Here is a 17,006-nt window from a genome sequence, read left to right as displayed (position 1 = left end):
AATCGCTCTTCCCGATCTCCCTCCTTTCCTTCCCTCCTTTCCCTCCCTCCTTTCCCCCTTCTCTATTTAAGCTCAGCCGTCCGCATACTACTCTACAATGAGTCGCCTTGGTTCTATTGCTCAGCAGATACGGATATCCCAACAGAAAAGGAACATGACTCCCAACACTAATGCCTCCGAGTCCTCCAGACTCGAGATATTCGGCTTCGGACGCGATGTGGATAGCGCATATCCCCACGCCAAATTCCCCTCGGGGTGGGCGAGCCAAGGCGTCACGCTGCGAGAGAAGCGGATGCTGGCATTCATCGACAGCATCACCGATAAGCCAGACTGGGAAACCAAGGTCTTTGACGAGGCAATTGTCAAGAAGTGGCGTGAGGAAGCAAATGTGTCCCCTGAACATCTAAACGGGGACATTTTGCTTTCGGAGAAGATGTTTGACTTTGTATGTTGGATTCTTCTGTCCTTCTAAGAATATTACCCCGAAATTGACGAGTCACGGTCGCAGTGTATCAGGGAATTGCGGGAGAAGGCCGCTATCTTTAAGGCCACTGGTCGAGTCAATATTTACGATGCAGAGATCACAATCGTGAAATCCGACACCGCCGTTCCCACAGCTCTCAGGGATGATCTCATCGAGGGTGTAAAGGTGCTTGAGAATGTTCCTGAGCACAAGAAGGACTGGCACCCCGGGTCTGACAACAAAGTTCTCGATCTCTTGCACCCATCTCTGTTCCCCGTTGTTTTCGGGCTCACAAAGGCCCTTCCCCATGAAAAGGTACCCTTGGAGGGATGCATCAGTTATACCGGAAAGGGCGAGCCTACGCAGTCCTACATGCCTACGCGAATGGACTTGCCACCGTACGGTAGCTTTCAATGGCTGCCTACCGATGTTCAGCTGACGGACTCTGGCGCTGAGCTCCTTGGCTACATCAATAATCTACACCCCGAACAGCACCAGGACCTTTTCAAAACTCTTGAACGCATGGTCGACGTTGCTGTCCCGCTGTGGGATGAGTGCCTTAGTGGCTACTACAACAGAATGAGAATCGTCCTCGGCGCCACGGGTGAGGATGATTACACGTTCCCAGAGGGCCTAAAGTATCGAATCCCCGGAAGGGACGAACCCAAATGTTGGTATGACCCAGTCAAAGACACTGTCGGGGTTGCTGGAGACGACAAGAAGGAACAGAAAGGTGAAAAGGCAGAAGACAATGACGAAGATGACGAAGGCGACGAAGACGACGAAGACGACGACGACTGGAGATGGGAGGACGACTTTAGAGATTGGAAGGAAGAGCACCGCGTCCTTGTCTACAGGGAACCCCGAGATTACATCTCGCAAGCCGATCTTGTATCGAAGAGTGGTTCTGGCATCAACTTGAAGCAAGACTACGAGAAGGGAATCCAAGTCATCTTTAAGCTCGCCAATATCCACCTAACGCCCGAGAAGCCCGTATATGAGGGCGGTACATGGCATGTCGAGGGTGCGCTGAACGAAGGAATCTGCGCCACGGCCATCTACTATTATGACCAGGAGAACATCACCGACAGCCACCTCGCCTTCCGCCAGGCCATCGACGCCGAAGATGTCATTATGCTGCCCGACCAGAACGAGTACGATAGCATCCAGGAGTTTCTAGGTGTTGAGCAGGATGGACCCGCCATCCAGGAACTCGGAAAGGTCCTCACTCGCGAGGGCCGTTTCCTTGTCTTCCCCAACTCTATGCAGCACCAAGTTCAACCATTCTCGCTGAAGGATAAGTCAAAGCCGGGCCATCGCAAGATCCTGGTCATGTTCCTCATCGATCCCCAGCGTCGCGTCCTTTCGACAAGCAACGTCCCTCCGCAGCGTCGGGATTGGTGGGCGGACGAGGTCCGGAAACAGCAGTCCCTTGTGAAGCTGCCGGCCGAGCTCTTCGACCACACCGTTGACATGGTGGATGACTTTCCCATTTCTTGGGAACAGGCTCTGGAGATTCGGAAGAAGCTTATGGAGGAGCGATCGGCCAGTACTAAGCTCGCTAATGAGAAGATGCTCGAAGTTAGTCACCCTTTTCGGCCCTAGTTCCATGGAATTGCGCTGCTCAACTAACTTTCCAACTTAGGAAACCTTTAGCTTTTGCGAACATTGAAAGGTTACCTCGGAGTAGATGTTGACTTAATAGAGGAATGAGTTTTGCAGGGAATCAAAAGGAGGGGGTTTTCTTTTATCTCCTCTTTTTCACATGTCATCATGGACATACTACAACCTGGGAGAAGTGTTAGCAAATCGATGCGAGGGGTTCAGCCTCCGGTTTCAGATCCCAGCCCTATAAACCTTATTATCACCGTCCAATTAACAAAAATTTATCATGATAAGTATAGAACTTCGTCCGTCTCATCTCCCAGGCAGTGCGGTGACAATGCGTTAGAATTCTAGAGCTACTGGTTCTTGAAAGCACGTAATGGATAAATCTACAGATTTTTGCTCCCCTTCTCCCGAGGAACCACTTTCCGTGGCTGCTGCTGCCTCAAGCCCTTGAGAGCCGAAGACCCGCTTATTGGGGAGACTACAAAAGGGCATACCTGGTGAACTTGGAAGCGCAACATGTGACATCATGACTGCCTCTGCCTTGTTGAAAATCTCGCTAAAGCAAAATATCACCGAAGAGGATGCGAAGACTTTGCAGCTGGCGGAGCATTGTTGGCAACGGAGAAGGCGTTGGATTGGCCAAATCTCCTTCCGCATCCCATTTTCTGCACTCCAAAGGTGACTTCTCCACAAATATGCTCCACGACTCGGTGGGCCTGTGTATGCCGAGGGTGCACAGCGCCCGCTTTTCATCTCGCCCGGCTCCACCGAGAGTCTTGCCCTGTTTCAGTAGGATCATAACTTCCAATTCGAGAATGCCGCATCGTTCTACAACCGCTCATTCTCACCCGTAGAAAGACATGTTGGTGGCGCTCCGGGCAGGAGGTAACTGCATCCGTACGCACCTCGGACGTGACGACGTGGTCGGCCATGACGCCATGTGATTAAAACCCTTTCGTACTTTTCCACTATAGACTCTACGGCCAAGATATCCGGAACTTGTATCCCTCTTCCCCAGCTCGTAGAATGTCAAGAAGTGTATTTAAAGCCAGACGCTTTCCCGCCAGACTCGGCACCAACCGATGGATCTTGATGTGATCCAAAACTTGGTCCTACTTTTTGTGTTTGCTCTTTGTTGCTTTGTTGTTTCCAAAGTTCAAGTAAGATGTCAGTTCAGGAGAATGGGGTTTGTATACCCACATTCTGGGGCACCTCGGGTAGAAAGCTGCAGATGCTGGTCACTGCCGTTGCTACGGCCGACTTCTTACTCTTTGGGTATGACCAGGGCGTCATGTCCGGCATCATCTCTGCTGATGCCTTCACCGAGGATTTCCCAGAAGTCGTGACTGGAGGTAGTGCGTACGAGGGCTTCGTGACCTCCATTTACGCCGTTGGCTGCTTCCTCGGCGCCGTCTTCATCCTCCTCTTCGGTGACCACTTGGGCCGTCGCATGTCGATATATCTTGGTGCCACGACGATGATCGTGGGTGTCATTATCCAGGTTTCCTGTGTCCCCGTTAGCGGAGGCACAACCGCGCAGTTTATCATTGGACGTTGCATCACCGGTGTCGGGAATGGGATCAACACTTCTACAATCCCTACCTACCAGGCCGAGTGCAGCCACTCTCATAACCGCGGCAAGCTCATCTGCATCGAAGGGGGAAATGTGGCCATCGGGACACTGATCGCGTATTGGATCGACTACGGTGCCATTTACGGCCCTCACGATTTCACTTGGAGGTTTCCAATCGCTTTCCAATGCGTCTTTGCTATTACTGTTCTTATTCTGAACACTAGACTGTGAGTACTATCACGGACCAGCTCTAGGGCCAGGAATACTAATTTGGATGTTTTTCAGTCCCGAATCGCCAAGATGGCTCCTTACCAAGGATAAGCACGAAGAGGCTGCGATGGTCTTGGCAGCGCTGGCTGGCAAGCCAACAGACGACTACGAGGTTCGCTCCCAGATGACCGCGATTGTTGAATCGATCAAGGCTTCTGGTCACTCGGGCGGCGTAACGCCCATGTCTGCCCTATTCACCAACGGCAAGACGCAGCATTTCCGTCGTATGATCTTGGGATTTTCATCCCAGATGATGCAGCAGCTCTCTGGATGCAATGCCGTCATATACTATTTTCCCATTTTGTTCCAGGTGAGCTCATTTTCGCTATTTACGTCTCACCTTGTTAGTTGGAGTGCAGCTCTAATCAAGCCTCGAGACATCCATTGGCGTCTCCCACAACATGGCTCTTCTTCTAGGAGGCGTCAACATGATTGTGTATTCGATCTTTGCAACAACCTCATGGTTTGCAGTCGAGCGCATCGGCCGCCGAAAATTATTCCTCATCGGGACCGTTGGGCAATGCTTATCCATGGTTCTCGCCTTTGGTGCTCTCATCCCCGGGACTGAGGCGGCTGCCAGAGGTGCCGCCGTCGGGCTGTTCACCTATATTGCCTTCTTCGGCGCCACTTGGCTACCTCTTCCTTGGTTATACCCAGCGGAGATCAACCCTCTAAAGACCCGCACGAAAGCCAACGCCGTCTCTACGGTCTCAAATTGGTTGTGGAACTTCTTCATCGTCATGATTACGCCCGTGCTCGTCGATAACATTGGTTGGGGAACATACCTATTCTTCGCCGTCTTGAATGCCATCTTTTTCCCCATCATCTACTTTTTCTATCCCGAAACGTCGCAGAGATCCCTGGAGGAAATCGACCACATATTTGCCAAGGGTTATACGGAGAATATGAGCTATGTCCGTGCTGCGAAGGAACTTCCCCGGCTGTCGGGTGAGATTAATGCCCAAACTGTGGGGAGGGACGACGTAGATGTCGAGAAGAGCGGGGAGGTCAGTGATGAGATGGACTCTAGAAGTGTCGAAAATACAGAGAAACTCTCGCATTTGGACTGAAGGATAACGAGGACGAAAAAGAGAAGAAACGCAATTGAAACTTGGGGGGGAGAAGGAGCTGATAAGCCTAACATGTACGGGAGCGGAACGAATCCAATGCACCCTGACTTTATGATAGATACAGGACGTGAAAATAAGAAGATACCACTTCGAAGAGATATTGACAAACATCAACCTAGGCCGTGAAAAACGGCATCCAATAGAATAAGTTCCGCCCTCATATCTCCCCTCGTCCTAACTTCATTATTGGTTGCAAGTCGAGCTTTCACGGGATCAGTTTTTTCGTTCCTCGGTGTTTAGAGCTTTCAGTTTTCGAAAGTGCCTCGGTTTCTTGTAATTAACATTCCTCCGCTGTGGTTATGCTCTAGGATCCCACGCTCCGCCACGATCATCTCACAATAAATTACTGCTAGGGGAAAGTATTTTACCCAAGGTTACTAGTGGCTGGTGAGATTAAGTGATATCAGGCCGACTGGTCTGATTAGTGGAGCTGGGTGTTAAAAGACCATCTGACTATACTTCGGGAAACGTAGTATACTAATATATTATTCCTACAGAATAGCCCTTTCCGACACACGATAACGCGCTAAAAAGTGCCAGGGGACGAGTTCCAAACAAGTTGATGGGTAAAACCAGATCTACCCTAGAGACACAATCCTGAGCCGCCGCTATGTTTCGAGGAGGCTGAATAACTGGATGTTTTTTGGGTGACACCTGCAAGTTATAAACAGACTAGCATCGTATTGCAGATAGACACTGTGATAGAAGGGTAAGAAGTACGGAAGAAGGATAATAGCGCGTGTAGTGTTAAATTGCCGTCGAGCCGAGACTGCACGAAGGCTTGGGGTATTGATCATATTGGTAGGTTAAGACAAATGAGGGAAGATAGTCCTAAATATTTCCCTAAAAATTGGTTTCCCTCTTTCCTTTCTACATTGACCTGTATCTCAAGAAGGGGAAAATCTTATTCCGTATGTAAGGGAATAGAGTATTTCAATCTATCCAAAAAGAGAGTCTTTCTAGAAAGCAGTGATGAGATTAGGCATCGCCCTCGCTTTCTTCTGGCTTCCGACCCCACACGACCCTTTGTGGGAAGTAAGGGTAAAACTTGCCCGACCTGATCTCTCTTCGGAAGTGCGAGATGTAAACCTGTATCTCCTCCCTCGTCCAACCGACCGTGCTCGCCATAAACAAGATATAACCCTCAATATCCGACTCGAGGGCCACTTGGCTCAAGGTCCCAAGTTCTTTCAAGTGTGGGTCCTTGGGCCATGGTCCCATCGGGTTCTAGTAAAAGTGATCAGCATGGGATAACAGGGGTTTCGTGGGAGGGCCGGACCTACCTTGTAATTGAACTCCTGGATGTCTACGAAGCCCGCGGCCTCCATCCCTTTCCTCTGCAGATCCTGCTCTAGAATAAGACACGTGTTACCCATCTTCTTGCCACCCTCCTCATAGAACTTCCCCCACTGTCCCAGCGCGGAGTCCTCTGAAATCACTGCGTGGTCACTCTTGTAGTAACATGACGCCTCATAGCTCTGGACCCAGCCTCCTGGTTTCGTCACCTTGAATGCCTCTACGAAGAGGGCGTTCCAGTCAGGCACGCTTCCCAGGAGCCAGCGGAGGTGAACGAAGTCGAAAGTGTCCGGGGCGAAGGTCCATTCGCGGGTATAGTCCTCGATTTCGCTGCCATATTGTTTAGCTAGTGTATCATCTCATCACCGCCGGATCACAGCAACTCACAACTTTAGGTTCGGTGGGATCCAGCTGGGTTGAATAGGGGAGATGTCGGTTCCGGTTACTTCAGCCTCCGGGAATTCGTCCGCGAAGTCTCTGAGGGCCGGTTAGCGCAGCCGCTAAAATCCGCGTTAGGTTAGAAGCAGACGCACATCGCCCAAAGACCAGTTCCCGTTCCCACATCAAGGACCCGCTATGAATATATTAGAGACGGCGGACAGTAAAGGGGGTGGACCATAGCGATGGGCGTGGAGGTAGAGGGTTACCTTTATTTTCTCCTTCTCAAGAGGCGCGAGGAATAGTTTACCACCGATCCCGAGCGTTAGTCCGTGGTGACTTGCATAGTAGTGAGCAGACGGTCTTTGAGTGTGGATGCTGGAAAGAGGGACATACTTGATATCCATTGACTCGTTCCCCTGCTCGTCGTTTGTCCCCCTGCATTAAACACGAAGTTAGTCGACGAACTCGACAAGCGCGCAGTTCGGCTGCAACAATATTACCAATATTTGGCATTCCCAACCTCGCTGTGGAAACGCCGTCCATGGAGAGTCCTATAATTCAAAATACTCGACGAGATGGAGGCAGTGGACGTATTTATTGACTCCCCAAGCGCCGACTCGGCGTCGTCATCAACCGGGTACTGGACCATGATGTCAGAGGAATGCATGGCGGCTCATTTTGCTGCTTATTCGCCTACCTGCGCCCAATGCTCGGCCGGTAGAATGCCACCCGAAGTCGAAGACAGCGGGTCACTTCCTGCCTTCGGCGGGCTGGATGCTTCTGAGCCGGGAGGGGACTTTCTGGGAGGGGATTTTCCAGTCGTCGGCGACTTCGAACCGCTAGGGGACTTTCCCGGAGAGGACGGTTTCGACCCGGGAGGGGATTTCTTCGTCTTGTCGTCCGCCATGTCTTGTGCGAAGTGAGTTGAACAATTGTCTAGTGAAGAAAGACGGAGAAATTGCAGTGTGAAGAGATGGATTTTGGGAAGAGTGAGACGACCCGCTTCTGCCCACGATCTACAACTTCTCCAAGTACCTCGTAAAAATTGACGTGGCGGGCCCCCAATGAGGCCACAGACCAATTTCTCCATCTGCCTCCGCATGTCACTCTGTCCCCCTCACAGATGTGGCATCGACCGCGGACAGGGGGGCGGCGGGGGTGTTCCCGGATAAGACGAATGGAGTGACACACTGACACATAGATATGCATGGGCTCCAATGACATGGAATGAATCCCTGCGGGTCGTTCCCTGGAATCCAGAAATGATATATGACGAGTGATAAAGAGCTGCTGCTACGGGATGCCAAGAGAGGAACTGGCGGCGGTGACAAATAGCTGAGCCACAGGAGCACAGATAACAATTGAAGAATGCAAGAAGGGAAATGCTAATTGCAGTCCCGACGAGAGGACGTTCGACTTGGCATTAACTCATAGCGTCGTCGTCACATAAAACATGGAGCTACCGCCACTGATGGCGTTTTATCACCCAGCGGTCTGGCACATCGAGCTACATTCTATTCGAGCAATTCATGACCTCATGCGATTTTCTTTTCTCTCATTTAATTGCCCGTATCACGCTTTCGAATTTCCTGTTGGGCCTTCTTAATAAGAGTCGTCATTCTCGTGCGGTTCCGCAAACAAACATTTCCTGACCTCTTCTCCCCATTCACCATACCCCAGTAGCGCTCGCCGCCTTCAGTTCCGTAACAACTGCTCCCATGGCTACACCCGACGTCCCCAGTTGTGTCGGGAAAGCATACTCCTGATCGCGCTCACTATCCGAGCGAGGTGGCCAACGACGTATAATGTCGTGCCCGGGGCTGAACCCAGGATTATGGACTCGGAACACAAATTCGACCTTTTCATGGTCGTTCTTGCCGCTAAGAGAGACAATTTGTTCGACAGTAGCCCCAGGGACCACGTCTTGGGCGTGATCTGATCCATCACTGTCGCGGGGGACGGGTTGCTCCGCTGACTGAGGTAATGGACGCTGCAAGGGAGGCAGATGAGGCTTATCGAGCATTTCCCTCACAACGTTCAGCGCCGAGATTGCAGCCCCGGAAATCCACGTGTGGTGGTAGGATAGATGCTCGCCAGCAAAGTAGACCATTCCATGTTCTTCGGGCTTGCAAGCTTCCTTGAAGCGATGAAATTGACCGGGCAGGAACATTGCGTCTCCTGTAGCGGTTGAGGCGGACCAGACGGCATCTGAGCTCTCGATGAGAAGGTCATACACGTTGACGGGGGTCCCGCCGTCGTACGTTCGGCCGCGATACATCTCGTCGATACAGTTAAGCGCAAGAGCACGTCTCTCGAGGGCTGTGAGAGGCAACCAGTTTGATGCGTCCGTCATCCTGACGAGCGAATAAAGAACTGGTTAGTCTAGGTTAATCACGAAAGCAAGGCAAGAGTCTCTCACCATGCATAGACAAGGAGAACACCGGGGCCCTTGTCCCTGGTACCACGACCATCGATACCGTCCCTTTCGATGCCGTTGGACGGGAAAACGATCCATCGTATGGGGAGATCGGTAGTGCTCTGCCCACCCACGGAAGGGTTTGGTTCGACTCGCTCCCAGAAACGAGTCTTGAAACGCAAGCCCATCTTGTACAGAGCCTCAAAGTGCATCGATCGGATTGCCATCTCCTTCTCGACGCTCCAACGCGGGCGGTCGACAATCATTCGCAGGGCCGCTGGCGGAATGGCAAAGACAACTCGGTCAAAATCGGCCCTGAGGATGCCATTGTAGCCCGTTGCAGTGATTCGAGCCTTGCTTCTTCCATCGTCGTACTTGACCATGTGGAGCCCCGTTACACGCGCGCCAAACGTGATGTTTTTGTACCCAACCAGCTTGGCCATGGCTTGAGGCAGGCGACTCATCCCCCCCTTGATAGTCCGCCACTCCTTTTCGTCGAAGTCCATGCTCTGCATGATGAGCTCAGGGACACTGAGGGAAAACTGGTTTGTCTGAGACATGACTGTTTCGACGAAATCTATGATGATGTCCGGCCAATCCATGACGGATTGGCAGTAGAATCGAAAGGTAAAGTGGTCCAAGTCCCTGACAATGTTGTTGAACTCTGTCTCGAAATTCTGCTTGAGTCTCTCAACGAAGCCACCGACGGCCTCAGTGAGCAAGCCTTGGGCAGTCTTGTGCATGTACTCGGGGGGGACCTCCCAACCTAAAATGGCCGGAGTTGTGTCGGTTGCTTGAATTTCGATTCGCTCGCCCCCAAAGTAGACATCATTTCCGGGACTAGTCAGGATGTACTCGATCAGATCGAGATTGTTGGCTGGATCCTGAGAGTTGACATAGTCGACGAGCTGGTAGAAGATTCGGTGAAAGACCGACTTCGGTACACGCATCGCGCCGGCCTCGTAATACTGGTTCTCTTCGGTGGTAAAATAGTGGGTGTGTACACGACCTCCTATGCGGCCGGAGCCCTCAAAGATTCGGACATGATGACCTTGTCGTTGAAGGAGGAGTGCGGTGTAGAGTCCCGAAATCCCCCCACCGACGATACCGACGGCGAGTGCTAAATTAACCAACAATAGTTAGCGGAACAAATGACTCATGATGTAGATAGCTAAGGAGCCCTGGGAATGTGACCTGGAGTGTCAGGTCTTACGCTTTGGTATAGAGTCAACGTCGGGCATCTTAGCGAAATATCTGAACTGCAGCGGTTGGTTTGGTTAGAGAGCAATGTCTCGAGCGCAGGGTTGGTATCGTCTAAGCAGAGCATGCGTCCATGGAAGTGAAGGCCGACATCGTTTATATAATTTATCTGACGGGCTGAAGGAGAGAGTCCACTGCACACTGCACCAATGATTTGCGGATACCAGCAGTCCAATTCTACCCATCGTTCACTTTGGCTTTGCTATCCCCTATTGGCGAAGTGAGTAGCATTCTTCAAGATGGCGTGTGAGGGTTTTGGGTAGCCATACTTCATGCATGCTGTCCGTCAGCGAAATGCTGATGTACGTAAACTCACAGCCTGGGCATAACCTGGTTATCGGTTATCCTTGACTTGGATTTGTCTTTCGAAATCAACAGGCGGCCTCCGTAGTGAAGTATCATGATGAACTTTGTGACTCTCAATGAAATCTAGTAGCTACTGGAAAGAAGACAGTGGGTCAGGAATGGGGCCCGACGTGTTGCCCAGCCTGGCTCCTAAGGTACTTGAAGGCTTGAGCCATTGTCTTTTTGGTTCGAAGAACAGCCGAGCGTTCACGTCCTTTTTTCTTTTGTCCTAAGCATCGCAAGCCATAAGACCGTAGTTAAGGGTAGCAAGTTATGCAGGTTATGAGGGCATAACAACAGCACGTCCTTTCCCCTGGTGATACCTAGAAACCATTAGGAACTCAAATCGAGCCATTTACCGGGAAGAGCCGCAGTTGACTCCAGTCATCTAGCCCTTCCATCGCGAGATGTGATGTACCAGGCTCCGCACGCAGACTTACAATCATAGCGCCGGGAATGTCCAAGTTCAGCGACTGTCCACTACTTGCAACCAAAGAAAGAAGAAGTACCCAAAAAAAAAAAAAAAAAAAAAAAAAAAAAAGGAAGAAGAGAAAAGAAGAGAAAAGAAAAGGAAAAAAAAGAAAGAAAGATCAAATACGACGAATCCGGCGGTTTGGCGGTTTTGCTCAAGTTTCAAGTCTACGAGTCGCAGGAATCTGTTCATCCAAGTCAAGCCACCATCTCCGCCCGATGACATACCGGCCGCGGAGGTAGCTAGAGTGACAAGAGGGGAGCGCGGACACTCTCTGCCCAACGACTGAGTGTCTAAATTTGACCTTCCAACGCTTGATACTTGCATCCAATACCAGAGACTGGAGCTACACCCACCCCGAACCCAGCTGAAGTTCGGGCAGGCATAACCCCCAACATCTTTAGACTTGGCTTTGCCAACGCTTCCACTTCCACTTCCACGTCCATGCCCACGTCCACCTGTCGTCATCGTCGTAGATATGCGATCGAATGGGAAGCCTTTTTTTTTCGACAATCCGGCGAGAGCCCAATATTAGGTCTTTTCAATGGAAGCAAATCTCGCGGATGAATGGGTGGGTTAATTTCAGACGAGGGTGGGAAGAGGCACCGCCCTAGCCGCCACAATATGATGTTAAGTTGCGGATAGATGTGTAAACAGCCAAGGCTTGAAAATTTTGCTCCAGGGCCATCTCCTGGATTGGGACTTTCTACCATATTCCCTCGCTGTCTATGCCCAGGTTGAACTGTCACTATGACCATCTATTTGTCCGGTCCTTGGTCAGTCGTGTCAAACTGCATTTTTGTGTTCAGTTGATATCATCCTTGTCCTTGAGCCCGACGCCGAGACTATAGACTATACTTAGGCTCTAGTGCTACCCACTTCCAGGCTATATGGATTGCACATGAACAGGTACTTTGAGACGAGAGCTTCACCAAGTTTGGGCACTTACCACTTCACTGCCTTCAGCAACCCAACTCTCACGGCTCTACCCGCGAAGGTTGATCTTCTCGCCACCTTAGTGTCTTCATTACCCTCCCCTTTCGACTGTTAGATTGCTCAACGCCCACTACATTATGCATACCTTTCGTTTATTGACCTTGCTTGCTGTTACTTTGTTTGTCTTGTCCCATCCGCTCTGCCCTCTGACAGTTTCACGTCCTCCATAGCCATGTCTCGCCCAGTATACGACTTTAGAGCATGCAATTATGCTCTCCATGCCATCATGAATGGGACCCTCACTGTCAAAGGAGTTTCAAATGCGACGCTTGCCGCGTCAGGCTGGATCTGGGACGGGCCGATTGGTGGCCTGAAGAAAAGTTTTCCGCGGCACTTGATCACCGCAATCACGTACAAAGGCATGTAATGTGTGGGCTGATAATCTGCATTCGTCCTAGCTACCTACTAGCTATTCAGATAGGGGGAGTGCCCGGAACTTCTGTGTGCTCTGCAGAAGTATTATCCTCTCTATCGCGAATGCGTCCTCTGGTCTTACCTTCCGGCTAACACAATTGCGAATCAAAATTCACTAGGCTGCGTCGAGCTCTGCGGCAACATAACTCAGATGAACCCCCCAAAAACCGTCCTCAACATCATCGCAACCTGGGTCTTCCCCCTGTCCATCCTCTTCTCCCTCCCCTTCGAATCTTCGAGTGGCAATGGGTCTCAAGGCATTTTCTCCGTGGTTTCCGCTTGGCTGGGATCCCCTCAGACATCTCTTACGGCCATCATCTTCAACTCTGACCAGACTCGACTATGCCATCAACGGTCGAAAGCGAGAGATCGGATATGGGCGGACGCATACTATGCATTGAGCTGTTTTAACCAATTTGAACTTCCAACAGGGAATAAGAACGACAAAGTCGTCTGCGAAGATTTCATGAAAGCACTTGTTTATGGGCTATTTAGACCATTGAAGGACGGCGAGACGGACTCCGAGGAAAATATTGACATTGAGTATACAAGGCAACTCCTCAAAGCTCTTGCGAATCAGCTTCGCAGTTTAAGACGTCGGGGTGTCGTTCCGATGCTCCTTAGCCTCCTGGCATTCTTGACAACTTTCATCTTCTCCGTCGTGCTCGCCTTTTCCGATGTCAATGGGGACCTTGACGTAACGCCTTTGACCATTGGCCTTTTATATTCCTGGCTGCCACTGCTCGTTATTTATAGTATCATGGACCGGAATCCTGTCTCGTCCGAGAGAACGGCGTGAGATTTCCATTTTACTGGTATGCCATTGCACCGCTAGGCTAACAAGGACTACAGAGACTTGATATCACGCTGGCTATACAATGTCAACGCAGTTCGTGAGTGGAGGAATGCCAGGCGACCGACAGACATGCCCGAGCCCGCCTGGTGGGAAAATACGGGCGACATCCCGAAGAAATTCAGAGTGGGCGAGTTCATCGGTCAGGGCCGCCGCATGATACACTGCGGATTGGTACACGCAGTAGCCTCTACCATCCCAGAGCCTGACCGGGTGGAAGACACCCCCTTGTCTGGCAGCATAGGAGACACGGGCCCCCTCGCGCAGTACGATGTGAAAGCGTACGCTGTCGTCAGCCGGTTGAAAGGACGCCGCCCAGGCCTATGGTGGTCTGCTGCGGTTTGTGCAGAGTGCCTCGTCTGCACCCAGATCATGATGGCCGTTCTGGTCGCCATAACTTCCCCCACTGTTGGAATTGGGTGTTGGTCTGGAAGTTTTATTACTTATGGTGTTTTGACCAGCGTTAGCTGGGCATTTAATTTGTTTCAAAGGGCGCCTGGACCTTGGGGTCGGTTCTTTTGCCACATGGCGAATATCCTAGCGCTTGTTTTTCTAGTTTTCATTACTGGCCTCATTGTATGTTTCATTTCTGTTCTGTCCGCCATTCATCTCTTGTTGTCTCTTGTTGGCAGCGTATTGACTTTTCTTCGCTTTTCTTTCCCGTCTTCCCTCCTCCAGCTATCAGGTGCACTGAACAACTGCATCTGCAACATTTCGTGGCCAGGCCACTCCCCAAAGGGCGGCTACATGATTTTTGAAGATTTTGATTTCATCCGAGATAATTTTAATGTTGTCTTCCCTTGGGTTGTTGCCTGCATTGTCGGATTCCTCGTCGTCGTCATCGTTTTATTTCGGTCGTTGTTTTGGTGGCTTACATGCAAGCCTCTTTGGGATGAACCGTTGATTGCACCCCGGGAGAGGGAGAGGGAGAGGAAGGCTCAGGTTAAGGCTAGTACGGCTTGGTTGCAGTAACATGAACTTGAATGGACCAAAGGTAGATCTTTTAACCGAGGGGTTAGACGACCAATAGCCATTTCGCGGAATAGATATTGCACTTCCATGTGGTTGGGGGAATAGATCTTAGATCTTCGCGGAAGGTTATGCAGCTCCGTGGAAAGTGTTGACTGGATGTGGTCGATTTCTCATTCTGCTGCTCGCTGTGCCCATTGGCAGGCATTGACGGACATCATGAGGCATGGCTGCCGCTTCTGATCGTATAATCTGTTTTCAAACGCATTGCGAGGTTCCGCCCTATCATGTGCGTCACCTAGTCACGCAAATAAGCCCACGCCATATCCTGTTATCTCTATTCTTACATTGGCGAACCGCATATATCTCCCCTTAATTTAATTTTCCGAAGTCATAGTACAAAACTATATCCACCCTAATACTTTACAGCGGCTCTTTCTGAATGCTCATTGTTCTATGCGCCCTTCGGATCCCTATCGTATGTTACAGTAATCTTGGGGTGCTTCCACACTTTGTTATGGCCATCCCCTTCTCGCAATATATCCCGCTGACTCTCCGCGTCGTCACTGTCGAGTCGGATCGCGTCTGCGGTATATCCGTGAGCACGTCGGTTCAGTTCGAAATCGGTCGTGCCACCAGAGCGGATTCCACCTGGAGCGTACGCGGCGGATGGCCCACGTTTACCCGAGCTGTGTCCATGACTGCCGAACGGTAGATACTTGACGAGTGGACGGAGAGCGACTAAGGAGGCTGTCAAGATGGATACGCCGAACTCAAGGACCGAGCTAAGAACAGTCGACTGTTAGTGCAACTGAGGGGGCAGGGAAATATCAATATAGATAATGAAGAGAAGAGAAGTGGAAAAAGACCATACTAGATAAAAGACTCGAGTTGGAGGGATAAGGAAGTTTCAACGTCGGTGGCGTTGACGATCAGGACCAAACTGCTAAGCCGTACGACACTGATGACTACAGTCACAGCACCGAGTCCCAGCAAGAACATAATAGCTATCTTGGTTCTCCGGCCGATCTGCAAGCCCTTGAGCAAAAAGATGGGCAGCACTGCATAGAAAAGCGCCGAAGCGATATCCAGAGCCGACACGGCAAAGCCCAAGCCCGCCAAGTGTTTGAATGACATGCACTTCCCCGTGCCGTCGCCCCATACCACTTTCAGCGGGATGCACTGTAACACGTCGACCAGAAGGCAGCCCAGGGCGTAGATGGCGATGATCACCATGGATATTATTAGCATGCGCTTTACACGCGGCATGCTCTCCTGGACGATGCGGAGCAGGACCAGGGCGACGCTGATACGCACAATGGGAAAGCTGGCAACGTAGGTGATCTGGGAGACCGTGAAGTACTTGGAGGCGTTCATTTGGTCGTAGTTGCGGAGGGTGGCGATCACAGCCGGGTCGGTGATGCCGAAGCCGTATGAGAGAGCCGTGAAACAGAAGGCGCACATGATGATGAAGCCTGCGAGGGCTACGAGGATAACATAGTCATCGTATCCAAGTTTGGTTAGTTTGATGCGCACCCAGAGGCGCGCGATCACGACGACGAGATCGATGGCGATGAAGGCCGCCATCACGGCGCGGAGAGAGTCGAGCCTCGACATGGTTGGTGGCCGGATTTCGTCGTAGATTCTGCCCCAGTGAAAGGGAGAAGAGGAAAAAAAACCAAAGAAAAAAAAAGTGAAAGAAAGAAAAGAAAGTGTGGGGAAATGAAGGCTCGAAAGTTCGCCAACCGCCCGGCTGTTGGTCTGTTTAAGGTGAGACCAAAATCGCCTGCTTACTTGTTATACTCGGCGTCCTAGTACAGAGCCCCATCTGCTGGCCCCCTAAAGAGGTTCAGGTCGCTCCTGAAAGAGCCTTGTGGAAGGTGTGTACAAGGGGCCAAGCCATACCTCGCAAATACCTCCGAAGCAGTCGCCGGAGTCCAAGGTCTGTGATATCACTGGGATTACCTTGCCCTGTCGAGCGGGTTATGGGGATTGGCAAGTGGGTGGTCCGCACTCGGGGGCTAACATGGCAGGGGAGTAACAGGTGGTGTGATAACGCGTGAGCCAACGGCGCAGGGCATGCTCAAAACTGAAAACTCTTTTGTTTGGAAGCAGGCAATGCCTCGCCCCGAAAGATATTCGCGGCCTCTTGGCGAATTCTCTCCACTTCCAAGCATACGAAGTAATACACCGGTACTTCGTAGTTTCGAGGACATTGTGTTATGTAGTCGGGCGGAGGCTTGCCCCTATAATTTTACATACATTACCATACTCCCGAACCCGGCATTCCTTCCGCGGTCCCCGGATGTGACCCCACCCGCTTCAAGCCAAAATGGATCGCCAGAGCTAAGGCCGCCCCCGGTAAAGCATTGAAGCGAGGCATCTAGGGTACCCGGTTAGGGGCTAGAAACCGCTGCAACGGCACCGTTGAATGGCAGGGGCCAGGCCATGATCATGGCTGCTTTGAGCTAGGCCACGCCTTATCACAGAATAATCTGCATGCTGCAATTACCACCGAGAGTCGTACTATACTAACCGAGCCACCCCTTGCCGGATT

At 51.2% G+C, this 17,006-nt stretch overlaps 5 protein-coding genes across 5 annotated transcripts; 2 read left to right on the top strand and 3 right to left on the bottom strand.

Annotated features, from left to right (window-relative positions):
* Positions 1-154: 154 nt before the first annotated feature.
* On the top strand, positions 155-2,119 carry SAPIO_CDS2770 (Uncharacterized protein; the record flags this gene model as incomplete). Its single annotated transcript, XM_016785709.1, has 3 exons — positions 155-445; positions 509-2,048; positions 2,109-2,119. 3 exons carry the CDS (start codon positions 155-157, stop codon positions 2,117-2,119), a joined length of 1,842 nt encoding a protein of 613 aa, XP_016644491.1.
* Positions 2,120-3,239: 1,120 nt separating this feature from the next.
* On the top strand, positions 3,240-4,987 carry SAPIO_CDS2769 (Sugar transporter STL1; the record flags this gene model as incomplete). Its single annotated transcript, XM_016785708.1, has 3 exons — positions 3,240-3,874; positions 3,933-4,227; positions 4,295-4,987. 3 exons carry the CDS (start codon positions 3,240-3,242, stop codon positions 4,985-4,987), a joined length of 1,623 nt encoding a protein of 540 aa, XP_016644490.1.
* A 1,038-nt stretch (positions 4,988-6,025) lies between these two features.
* On the bottom strand, positions 6,026-7,631 carry SAPIO_CDS2768 (uncharacterized protein; the record flags this gene model as incomplete). Its single annotated transcript, XM_016785707.1, has 7 exons — positions 6,026-6,274; positions 6,331-6,673; positions 6,731-6,820; positions 6,877-6,917; positions 6,991-7,159; positions 7,225-7,364; positions 7,422-7,631. 7 exons carry the CDS (start codon positions 7,629-7,631, stop codon positions 6,026-6,028), a joined length of 1,242 nt encoding a protein of 413 aa, XP_016644489.1.
* A 652-nt stretch (positions 7,632-8,283) lies between these two features.
* On the bottom strand, positions 8,284-10,381 carry SAPIO_CDS2767 (putative amine oxidase protein; the record flags this gene model as incomplete). Its single annotated transcript, XM_016785706.1, has 4 exons — positions 8,284-8,325; positions 8,400-9,078; positions 9,144-10,260; positions 10,354-10,381. 4 exons carry the CDS (start codon positions 10,379-10,381, stop codon positions 8,284-8,286), a joined length of 1,866 nt encoding a protein of 621 aa, XP_016644488.1.
* A 4,522-nt stretch (positions 10,382-14,903) lies between these two features.
* Positions 14,904-16,066, bottom strand: SAPIO_CDS2766 (Integral membrane protein; the record flags this gene model as incomplete). Its single annotated transcript, XM_016785705.1, has 2 exons — positions 14,904-15,234; positions 15,324-16,066. 2 exons carry the CDS (start codon positions 16,064-16,066, stop codon positions 14,904-14,906), a joined length of 1,074 nt encoding a protein of 357 aa, XP_016644487.1.
* Positions 16,067-17,006: the final 940 nt, after the last annotated feature.

This window comes from Scedosporium apiospermum, assembly GCF_000732125.1.
Source record: "Scedosporium apiospermum strain IHEM 14462 chromosome Unknown SEQ_SAPIO_0087, whole genome shotgun sequence".
Taxonomy (NCBI): domain Eukaryota; kingdom Fungi; phylum Ascomycota; class Sordariomycetes; order Microascales; family Microascaceae; genus Scedosporium; species Scedosporium apiospermum.
Note: the sequence above shows the minus strand (reverse complement) of the source record. Positions and strands in the feature narration are given on the sequence as shown.